General features: G+C 39.6%; 1 protein-coding gene across 4 annotated transcripts in view; it reads right to left on the minus strand.

Annotated features, from left to right (window-relative positions):
- The window catches only part of PPP2R5E (protein phosphatase 2 regulatory subunit B'epsilon), a 186,086-nt gene that overhangs the window by 40,132 nt on the left and 133,767 nt on the right, over window positions 1–12,187 (minus strand). For all 4 annotated transcript variants that reach the window (XM_043982630.1, XM_043982627.1, XM_043982629.1 and 1 more), the window contains exon 4: window positions 2,444–2,545. In XM_043982630.1, coding sequence (XP_043838565.1) covers window positions 2,444–2,545 — 102 coding nt within the window. The remainder of the gene's footprint in view (window positions 1–2,443; window positions 2,546–12,187) is intronic.

Below are 12,187 nucleotides of genomic sequence, written 5' to 3' on the forward strand. Positions count from 1 at the left end.
TTCAGGAAAATATTTGAAAAGCTGAACACACAGGATGAACACATAGGACTTCTCCAGAGGAAGAAAAAGCTATAAATTAAAACTTCTCACTTCAATGCAGTAGAAAGAGCTGGATTTCAAGTCAAAGGGCTTCAGTTCCAATCTTAGTTTTTCTGTGGGATACTGGGTAAAATATTTATATTCTCTGGGTCTGTTTCCTAATCCATAAAATGAAGTGGGAGGACTAGATGACCTCTAAGGTCCTTTCCAGTTCTAAATCTGCAATCTTATGAGATTTTTCCCAGAGGATTATCCTTTTAAAGAAGTTCTTTCCAGAAAAAATAAAATAGGAGAACAGGTTGAAATATAAGACTCAGGCTTGGCAAAAAATAATAATAATGGGGGCAGCTAGATGGCGCAGTGGATAAAGCACTGGCCTTGGATTCAGGAGGACCTGAGTTCAAATCCAGCCTCAGACACTTGACACTAGCTGTGTGACCCTGGGCAAGTCACTTAACCCTCACTGCCCTGCAAAAATAAATAAATAATAGCAATAATGATGCTATCACCCCAAGTCCCTGTAAGGAATCGGTTGTGATTTGGGGTTTCTGTGACCCCATCTTTGGCTGGGATTGGAGGCCCCAGCGTGCGCCCGTGTGTGCTGGCTTGCACCAGACACCTGTGTGCCTGCATGGGCCTGGCCAAATTATAATGACGGGAAGCCCAGTGAGAACAGGTCAGGTGGTCTTCAGCATCTAGAACTCGTCTCCGTAGAGACGCTTTTTAGTTCTGTCAATCAGGGCTGCCGGCCAATTAGCTCAGGGCTGTGTGTGTGGTCAGCCCTATTTCCTGTGAGAGAGGGGGCTGCTGGGAAAGAGAAGGGAGGACAGTTCACTCCAGTGTGAGCAAGAGAGAGTGTGGGACGCTGTGCAGCTGATTCTCTTTGAAACTGGGCTTCTGGGTGGTGGTGAGTTTGCAGGTTGTTTTTTTTCCTTCCCCTATTCCCTTTTTCATTGTCCCTAGTTCTATTAACCTTACTTGTGTTTAAATTTGTTCCCATTAATAAACCCTGTTTTGTTTTTTGAAAGAGGCTGTTAATCTCCTTTCTTACCCCAATATTATGGCAAGCTGCCCAAGTAACTCTCCCCTTACTAAATTTTGGCCCTTACACCCCTAACACATGTACTAGGTGTCCCACTTTGGGTTTCTTTACAATTCAGGAGGAACCTATGAAAAAGGCTAGGATGCCCAAAAGGTATCTCTCTGGAATTTTTATATGACTAGGAAAACAGTAAGGTTCAATTCTTGCAAATATTACAAAACTTGTTCAAAAGAGACATATAAGTTTATGTAAAAATGTATGAAATTAAAAGCAAAAAAATTCTTTACAATTTTTCTTTCTTTAAATTCTTTAAATACTTCCCAAACTGGAATCAGGACCTTTTGGGTAACTTTGGAAGTGTCTTAATGGCATATTGATTTCCTTACTACATGATTCTTTTTAAGGTAGAAAGTCAAGGAAACCATGGTGGAAAGGGAATAAAGGATGGCTGGTATATGTGTATATAAATAAAAGTGATATATAATGTAGAGAGAAATGTTATCTGGGAGAATGTGAAAAGGACTATGTTGTGGGGAGACAATGATTAGGTTTTAGGTGTGGTGGATTGAAAAAGATTGGAAAACACTTCTCAACTGGTACAGAAGAGGGAGGACCACTTATACAGCCTTCTGTTGCTCAGCTGTTCCTCTTTCTAGTGAGACTATGAAAAGAAAACCATCAGGACCTGTAAAAAAGTCTAGTGCTCCCAGAAAGCAAGTTTCCTTATGATGAAAACCCTACAGAGGCTTAAGTAATAATCCTGGTGCATCTATGATAAAAATGGCTTCTAGGACCCAAGGCATTCAATGACTACATCTTGTCATGTTCAAATAAGTGTTAATGTGAAAATCATTTTTTCTAGTTTGAGGCTCTGGTGCATCATGCTGGGACACCTTGAAATCCTTAGAACCTACAATCTGATAATACTCAGAAGCTACAGGAGCAGAGAGATTTTTGACTCATTCTGCAAAGAATAAGAAGACTCAAACTAAAATCCTGGGGAAAAAAGGAAATGCTCATTTTCTTCTCTTAGCAATCCTTTTTTTTTTTTTTTTTTTTAGTGAGGCAGTTGGGGTTAAGTGACTTGCCTAGGGTCACACAGCTATTAAGTGTTAAGTGTCTGAGGCCAGATTTGAACTCAGGTACTCTTGACTCCAGGGCCGGTGCTCTATCCACTGTGCCATCTAGCTGCCCCTCTTAGCAATCCTATTAAGGGGGAAGGATGAGTAAATAATCTGCTATCTGTTAAATGAACTAGTAATAACTTTAAATCTTGGTGAATAAAAACTGAAGGGGACGTGAATGTCCATCAACTAATGAAATAATAGACCCCCTCCTAAATTGTTTTATGCAATGAAATACCTGTAAATGTGGCCATGATGCCTCTAGGGTAGGTTCATCTTCTTCTGGATCAAATTCATTGCTGTCACTAGGAGGGAGAGTTCTGAATATATTGCAAGATACCTAAAATTTAGGAAAAAAATCAAGTTAAAAATAGTTTCCAAGAGAGTTTCATACATGGCCAGGTATGAGGACCTTGAGGCCAGCCCAAATAAGGTGAAAGTAATGGACTATTACCCAAAGGGATGTAGAGATGCACATCACCAAGTAAAAAGAAAGAAGTCCCCACATCACTTTCATAGAAAGTGAAGTCAAGGACAGACAGCACTAGGCAAATGGATCAATTCAATAAGCATTTGTGAAGCACCTTCTTGTGAAAGGCAAGGAATAGGCAATGGAGATTCAAATCAAAAACAAACCAAAAAACAACAATAACAACAAACCAAACCCTGCCCTCAAGGAGCTTACTTTCTACACCTGGAAAAGTAGATATAAGGTTATTTGAGGTAGAAGAAGAAAAACTTAACAACTGGGAGAAACAGGGAAGACTCTATGGAAAAGGAGATACTAAAGTTGAGTCTTGAAGATCAGGATTCTAAAAGGTTCAAACTAAGAGAGAATGTGTTCCAGGAATGAATTTGCAAATGCATAAAAGGAAGATGATGAAATATGTAATTCAAGAAAGAGTAGCACAGTTTGGCTGAACATTGTGGAAAAATAATACAAAATAAATCTTGAAAGGTGGCTAAGAGTTGGATTATGAAAGGTATTAAATGTTATACTAAAGAGTCTGCATTTTACCCTGAAAGCAACGAGAAGTCATTGAAGATTTTTTTTTTTTAGCAAGGGAATGTCATGGGCAGTTATGTTCCTTAAGAAACATTAATAGCTACAGAGAAGAAGGATTGGAAGAGGGAATCAATGGAAAAATGAGGATCCATTTTAAGGTTATTGTAAAAGTGCATGTGAGAATCTGATGTGGAGTTGAACAGGGAGATGGCAATGCAAATGGAGAGAAGATGGAGAAGAGAGATATGAAGAAAATATGGAGAACTGGCAACTGTATAGTAGCATTTCTGCTTTCCATGCTTTTATGGCCTCTTTTGCTCTAGGTACATATTCTAGTCAGTCTACACTTATCCAAAATTGCTTTCAGGAAACAATAGCTGGGGAAAAGACTAAAATCATTTCAAACTATAGAGTAAACAACTGACAAAGAATGGTATAAAGTGTGCAGACGAACTGCAAGGATGTCAGCATTTTAACAGGGTGCTCAAGTGCCTGACGTATATAAACCCTTGATAAAAGTTCATCTTCTTAATTAAACCATTAGGTTATGTTTGACCTAATCTAAGTATTGGGGGTAAGCAAATAAAAGTGACATTCTGTGGAGTGGAGGGATGGTATTCTATTAACCATTAAATCATACATACCCTTCCAGTCTATAAGAATGGCCCTGCCTGGAGCAATTGTTTTTATTAGGCTATTTCAGTGAACAAAGTATACAAAGTTATTTGGAAAGTCAAGATATATTTGCATTTTCTTCTATATACCTCTATAAGGACTGTATTATCAATTCTTGAATAATTTCTAAGATAATGTCTATTAGTGCTACTTTTAAAGAATTCATTTCTTAATTTGTCTCCTCTCTATTTTTTTTTTCATTTTGTATTCTACTACTGCTAATTCACATAGTTCCCTCACAGCTGAAGCATATGGCAGAAGGGGGGGGGGGGGGCAATAGATAATAAGAAATGGAAGGGGACAATTAAGTAGCAGAATCAATGTATTTGTTGAGCACAGTGCCTGTCTTCAAGGAGCTTATGTTTTAATGAAGGTGACTTGTAGGTATATACAAAACAAACACAAAGTTGAGACAAGACCATCTTTAAAAAGAAGGCACTAGGAGGAAAGAGGGAACCAAGTAAGATCTCCTGTAGAAAGTGACATTTCAGTTGGATCTTGAATAAATTCAAGGATTCTAAGAGGAAAAGGGAAGAAGGGAAGAACATTCTGGCACAGGGGATGGCTACTGTAAAGGCAGGGAGGTGGGAGGTCAAGCCCTGTGCATGAAAAACAGAAAGTGGACCAGTATGGATGAAACACAGAGTGCATGAAAGAAAACTATATAAGACTGATAAAATAAGAAAAGGCCAAGTTGTGAAAAGTAGTAACTGAGGTATTATATATTTGATTCTAGAGGCAATAAGTAAACACTGATTACCAAACGGGGAGCAGGGCGAGGCTCAGATCTAAACTTTAAGAAAATCACTTTAGTGGTTGTATGGATGATGGATTGGAATGGAGAGAAATCTAAGGTAGGAGGACTAATGAGAAAGCTACTGCAATGGTCCAGGTAAGAAGTGATGAGAACTAGAGCAGTGGCTGTGTGAGTAGAGAGAAGGGGACCTACAAAAGAGATATAGTCATAGAGACAAGAAGATCTGGAAATTGACTGGATACATGGGGAAAGCAAGAGCAGCAAGGAGTGAGGATGAATCCAGGGTTACAAAGAGGAAAGAACTTAGGACAAAACCTTAAGGTTAGTGGATATCACAAAGATGAAAATCCAGGGAAGGAGAGCTGAGACAGAGAGAGAGGCAAAGAGAGTCACAGAAAGAAAGAGAATGAATAGTGGGCAGCTAGGTGGCACAGTGGACAAAGCACCAGCCCTGGATTCAGGAGAACCTGAGTTCGAATACGGCCTCAGACACTTGACACTTACTAGCTGTGTGACCCGGGACAAGTCACTTTACCCTCATTGTCCTGCCCCCCCCCGAAAGAAAGAAAGAAAGAAAGAAAGAAAGAAAGAAAGAAAGAAAGAAAGAAAGAAAGAAAGAAAGAAAGAAAGAAAGAAAGAAAGAAAGAGAATGAATCCAGGAGACAAGAGTAGCCAGGAGAGAAGGTGGTCAGCAATGCCAAATCCTGAAGAAAAGTCAAGAAGGATGAGGATTAAAAACATGGCATCCAATTTGGCCACAAAGAAGTCATTGGTAGTTTTGAAGAGACCAGATTCAGTTGAATGCTGAGGCTAAAAGACAAATTGAAAAAGGTTTTGAAGAAAATGCAATGAGAGGAAGGAAAAAAAAACACTAAGCATAGATAGATTTTTCAGGGAGGTTTGCTAAGTGGCAGAGAAATATAGATCATAACTAGGGGAACAGTAGGAGGTAGGGAAGTTTTCTTTTCCTTCCTTTTCTTCCCTTAAGGTTGGGTATGTTTATAGGTGGCAGAAAAAGAATCAGTAAATAAAAAAAGAATGAAGAAAGGAACTGAAAGTGGGGAAAAATTGCTAGAGAATAGTAGAGATATTGGAACACAAGTAGTCTACAGTTTGCCACTAAGAAAAATAGTCTTGAAAAATAAAACTAAGAAGATCACCACCAAATTGTATGCTAATGCCTCATAGTGGTATGGAGATGACCTTGGGAACACAAACTCAGCACTGGATAGACTGTCTACTTTCCAAAGATCAGTCTGATTAGGGTCATGCTATATTCATGGCCTGTGGGCCATGGGAAATTATGGAACAAGGAAAAATATAAAACAGCCCTTAATCCCATCCTGTCCACTCGTACCCCTGTAATATCAAGAGAGGGAAAGGATGGCCCCAGGGGGACACTCAATAACAGTTTTGTGACAAAATCATCTTCATTATCCAGTCTGTCCAAAGTTTCCCCTCCTGACCTCCCTATTACAGGGGGGATAACACCATACCCCCAATCCCCCAGGTTCACAACTTAGGTGTTACCTTCCGCTCCATATCCAATTTGTTGTGAAGGCCTGCTGATTTCTTTCACCTTCGCAACCTCCAATATATCCCCTTCTCTGATGTTGTCACCATTCTAGTGCAGGCCATCATCACCCTAAGCCTGGAGTGCTACAAGAGGCTGAGAGTGGGGTCTTCCTGCCTCAAGTCTCTCCTCACTCCGATCCATTCTCCATTTAGCCACCAAAGTGACCCCCTACCCCCGCCCCAATCAATATACTCCAGGAGCTCCCCAGAGCCTCCAGGATCAAATTTCTCCATCTGGTGTTCAAAGCTCTTCATAACCCCAACCCACCACCACCTTTCCAGTCCTTGTACAATTCAATCCAGCGACACGGACCCACTTGCTGTTCCTCAGATAAGACCCTCCATCTCTCAATTCCAGGCATCTTCTCTGGCTGCCCCCCATTCCTAGGATCCTCTCCCCCCACATCTCTGCCTCCCAGCTTCCCTCAAGACTCCACTAAAGCCTCACCTTCTCAATGAAACATTTACTAACCTTTCTCAAATCTAGTGCTTTCTCTCATAATTATGTTCTATTTTCCCTGTATATATGTATATGTTTCCATGTATTTGTTTGCTTATTGTCTCCCCCATCAGACTGTGAGCTCCTTGAGGGCAGGGACTGTCTGTTGCCTTGTTTTATATTCCCAGTTTATTTAGCACGGTACCTGGCACACCATAGGTTCTCAATAAATGTTTATGATAAAACAAAGAGGAGACACACACAGATCTGGATTAGACTGAGATTTGCAGTGTTGGGGAAGTACACACAGCAGTGAGATCACAGACCCATCAAAATACCAAAGAAGTTATCTGCCACAAACCTCCAGATTCAACACTGATTTATTTTGGGTATACTAACTCGGCCCAAGTGTGTCACATCTGAGTATGTTCTCTCCATGGCTCATAACACTATGCCTTGTGACATTTCCTTTTTGTGTTTTCGAATGAAAATGAAAAAGCTTATAACTACTCCAATAATTCTAAATCTGTTATCTCCCTGCAACCATCCATCAACAATTCAAGCTGATGAGACGATGGGAGTCCCTTTTCTGAATTTCTTCTTTATGTATTTTAGGATTGTCTACACCAAAGCGTCTTCTTCTTTTTTTTTTTTTTTGGCAGGGCAATGGGGGTTAAGTGACTTGCCCAGGGTCACACAGCTAGTAAATGTCAAGTGTCTGAGGCCGGATTTGAACTCAGGTCCTCCTGAATCCAGGGCCGGTGCTTTATCCACTGCACCACCTAGCTGCCCCTACACCAAAGCTTCTTAAACTGTGTTTTTTGACATATGGGGTCACAAAACTGAATATGGGAGTTGCAAAAAACTTGGCAACAGTAAAAGGTTATATGTGCATATTCTATATACCTATATACCTGAGAGTCATGTAAAAATTTCTCAGGCAAAAAGGAAAAAAAAGGCAAATGGAAAAAATTTAAGAAGCCCTGGTCTACACCAAGAGGGGCCCTGAGCAGTCTGGTAGAATGACCAGGATTACAAAAGGCAATGAGGATATTTGCAAAGAAATTAAGCAACTTATCCAACTATTTCAGGGATTGAGATGAAATATTAACTAAGTAGTTTGTAGTAATAATCTTAATCTCAGACATCTCAACCAACTGAAAATTCTACTCTGACCCTTTAGTTTTCATTGTAAGAATCCCTGTTGCCAAGTCATGCTAAAATCCAACAGCTTCAGTGATGAGCCACTCCAAGGCTGGATGAAACCACAAGAGGTACTCATCTGAGGGCACATGGTGAGTGCTCTTTTAGCTCAGCAGAACTGTCCAGAACTTTCACTCTTCCTGACCAGAGGTCCCCTCCATACAATTCTGAGGCAGAGTAAAATATTAGTGAGCGATTCTTGAATTTTCATCCATATAATAAACCAATAAACACTCCCATCTAGAAAAAGTACAGCTCAGAAGTATGCTAATTCAGAAGTCACAGAGTGGATGCCCTTCCATGGACAGAAATCACTAGAATGACTTGATGGAGTTCATAATTACAACCAATGAGCACCAAAAGAATTTTCCAACCCTCATACAGCTAGATAGAATGTATTCATGGTTGATAAATTCAAAGGCTCTTGGCCTATGTTTATCTTAGATAGGTACACTTATTTGTCATCCTGAGTTTTAAAGTGTAGGTTCAAGCAGCTTCTCAGGGGAGTCCGCAGTACTGTTAGAGGTGACTAGCTCCTGGATGGGCCACAAATATACTGTACTACATCCTGGTTCAGAACAAAAGGGAACTAGGTACCTGTGTCACAGACTACATCTGTCTTCACTGTACCTTTTTTAATAATTCTTTTTTTTCCCCCTTTTTCCTTTTTTCTTTTTTCAGGGCAATGAGGGTTAAGTGACTTGCCCAGGGTCACACAGCTAGTGTTAAGTGTCTGAGGCCAGATTTGAACTCAGGTCCTCCTGAATCCAGGGTTGGTGCTTTATCCACTGCACCACCTAGCTGCCCCCTGTACCTTTCTTTTAATACCAAGAAATTCTAACTAATTTCCTCTGTGATTTTGAGCTGTTTTTCAGATCCAGACCAGACTGTTATACATCTTGCACAAATGCAATGGCAATTTAAATTTTTGGATCACTTTACTGCAATGCCATTTGATCCTTAAAGCACATTATATTAGCGCAGACAGTACAAGCATTATTATTTCATTTTACAGATGAGGAAACTGGAGCTTAAAGAAATTACCTAAACTTACTTAAAGTCACAAAGCTATTAAGTGTTAAAGTCGGAACCCAAGTTTTTTGAACCCAGGTTTTCTGATGCCAAGTCTGATATTCATTCTATTGCCTTCTTCAGCCTCTATAATAATATCTTTGGTTTCAGAGTAAAGTCTGTGCTATTTGGAAACTATTTTACAAAGACAACTAAGAGCTGGTATCCAGTGCCAACCTGGTATTTGTCAATGAACAAAATGAAATTAAGTGAACAAAAAATAATTTTAACGTCTAATCAATAGCCTAAGTGGTAAACTTGTAGCTACTGTTTCTTCATCTTCTTCTATGAAACCTTGTTCTGTCCTTGTTAGCCACCTTTGATTTATATCTCAGATTTAAGTGGATTATCAAATAAGTAATGACAACTCTATATTTATCCAGGATGTGTGATCTCAACCCCTCCCCCTTTCTACCCTAAACCTCTCCATTTCTGCTCCTCCCTCAAGTTCATTAAAGGGGACAGGTGGCTAAGATAAAAAGCTTGTTTTAGCCAATCATTTAGAAAAAAAGTGTTACCAAAAACAAATTTGAAAGCAAATTTACAGTTTATATTTTCAATAATATTCACAGTACAACCCTCAAAAAAACAGAGGAGTAAGAACCTCAGAAGTCACTTAGGACAAAGTATAAAATTTTTGAGAGACTGTAGTACTCAAGAAAAAGTCATAAATTAAAATTAAATGGGGCAGCTGGGTGGAGCAGTGGATAGAGCACCGGCGCTAGATTCAGGAAGACCTGAATTCAAATCCAGCCTCAGACACTTAATACTTACTAGCTGTGTGACCCTGGGGCAAGTCACTTAACCCCACTTGCCCCACCCTCCCCCCCTCAAAATTAAACAGATCCCAGGGATAGCCCTTCCACTAAGTAGCCATATAACCTTAAACAAATCACCTAACTAACCTCTTGGAGTCTCGAGTTCTTCATCTGAATATTGAGGGGGTTGGACTAGACCCTTTTAAAGTCTCTTCCAACTCCAAAAAGCCTACAATTCTATGCAAGTCTAATTCAGCACCAAAATTATAACGGAAAAAGGCTTTCCAAAAGTATCACAATTTTTACTTGTATTAAAGATTTTGTAATAAACAGGTGAAAGTACAAATCAAGTTAAAGTTTGGAAGAATTGAAGTGTGCACCAAAAAAGTAAGAAATGGAGACTAACTATACTAATGAAGTATACAGTAGAAAAGCATCAGATGGTATTTACTATTTTCTTAACCACAAGGGGGCACAATTCACTGTACAGACAGAGGCAATCATCACCTGCCCTGAGTTTGCTCTTAGAATTTTAAGATGCTTTAAGATAACAGTGCTTGAAGGGACCTCAGAGATCATCACTACTAACAGCATACTACAGAAAAGGAAACTGAGGCACAGCACACTTAGGAGACTTGTACAAAGTCATACAGTTAGTGAAGGGCACAGCCATATCTGCTACTAGTTCATCATTCTTTCCTTTATACCATGTTGCCTTCTATTGAGAAAAGCACTGTTAATTGACTATTTCCCATCTCTTTCCTTTTATGTCTCATATATAGTTTTATTTCTACACTGCAATTCACTAAGCTAGGCCATGGGAAGAAGATATAAAAATAAATTAGACAGCTCTCAACTTCAATTCCATTTAGCTTCAGTTTCCATAGTGCTTTTCCCCTCATAGCACTGTGAATCATGGAATCCAAAGTTGGAAGGAACCTACCAGGTTGGTTAATTCAACCCACTAGAATGAGACCCTCTTTACAACAGCCACTACAAGGGATATTCAGGCTCCCCTAGAAGACCTCATTAGTGATGGGGAACACACCAACACCTGTGACTTCCAGAATTCTTAATTGTTATACTTTTCCTGATAAAGAACAAAAATTTGCCCCTCTGTAACTTCTACCTACTAATCCTAATTATATCTCCTGGGCAAGTCATACTGGTCTAATCACTAGAGCCAAAGATAACCCCTTGCCAAGCAACAGAAAAGGCATCCTCAAATCACCTTTTTAAAAGACAAACTGAGGGGCAGCTAGGTGGACACTTACCACCTGTGTGACCCTGAGCAAGTCACTTAACCCCAACTGCCTCACCAAAAAAAAAAAAAAGACAAACTGAGTTGGGGAATGGGAAAGTGGGAGTTGGGCCTTAGACTTCAGGACACAAGTCCCTGGAGGGGCCCTGGACACCAGCCCTGGTGAGTAGAAGCCTCCTAAAGTAGCAGAGGAAGCCACTCCAGGAAAGGGAGGAGGGTAAGGCATTTGATAGCTTTCTATTTTAAGGAGTTATTCTTGCTAACTAGGTGCCAAACTCAGTTGTTTCTACCTGATGAAGGCATACAAATCCTGTCAAAGACCTCTAAATTTCAAAGGACCTTGGTGTTTTAAGCCCAGTTGTTTTAACTTGCTGCTCTAATTCCTCTTCCAAATAAAATTCCTTCAAAAGATAGATAGTGATAGTAAAAAAGCATAGAGCATATTCTGAAGAGTTCTTAAACATTATCTAGTTCAATCCTTCACTTTAGAGTTACTCACAGAGGTAATCTGCTAGTAAATGACAGAGCAAGGACTATATAGTAACTCTTATTAACAGTACTTAAGTGGGGCAGCTAGGTGGTGCAGTGGATAGAGCACCAGCCCTGGATTCAGGAGGACCTGAGTTCAAATCTGGCCTCAGACACTTTACACACTTACTAGCTGTGTGACCCTGGGCAAGTCACTTAACCCCAATTGCCTTACAAAAACAAAAACAAAAACAAACAAACAAACAAAAAAAAACAGTACTTAAGTGCTGGACTCCCCAAATCCCTAAAACATAAGTAATTGAGATTATTATACTATAGGTCAGGGGGTCAACAAACTAGTCCAAGGGCCAAATCCAGCCCAATTTTATTTAAAAGTGCAAAAATAATTCTTAGCTTGAAGAACCTACAAAGGGTAGGAAATTGAAAAAATACCTTTCATTTCACAGAGGAAAGAATCAAGACTAAAGAAATCAGATGGCTTATTCACACAATCATACATTTATCACTGCATAAATTGGATCTGACTGAATGAAGCAAACTAGTCTTTTGAGTCCAAGTTCAACATTCTACTCCAGAAGCTTCTCCCAGGAGATGAGAATTCACTCTCTTTTCTCACATTTTACCATTTTCTTAACCCCATTCCCATTTTCCTTTTTCTTCTACTTAAGCTAACTAACTAGTAGTCACTGAACTCAATGACATCAAAGGATCTGTACGATTAGCCAAAAAATAATCGAATTTAGAGCTG

Source organism: Dromiciops gliroides, chromosome 2, assembly GCF_019393635.1.
Source record: "Dromiciops gliroides isolate mDroGli1 chromosome 2, mDroGli1.pri, whole genome shotgun sequence".
Taxonomy (NCBI): Eukaryota; Metazoa; Chordata; class Mammalia; order Microbiotheria; family Microbiotheriidae; genus Dromiciops; species Dromiciops gliroides.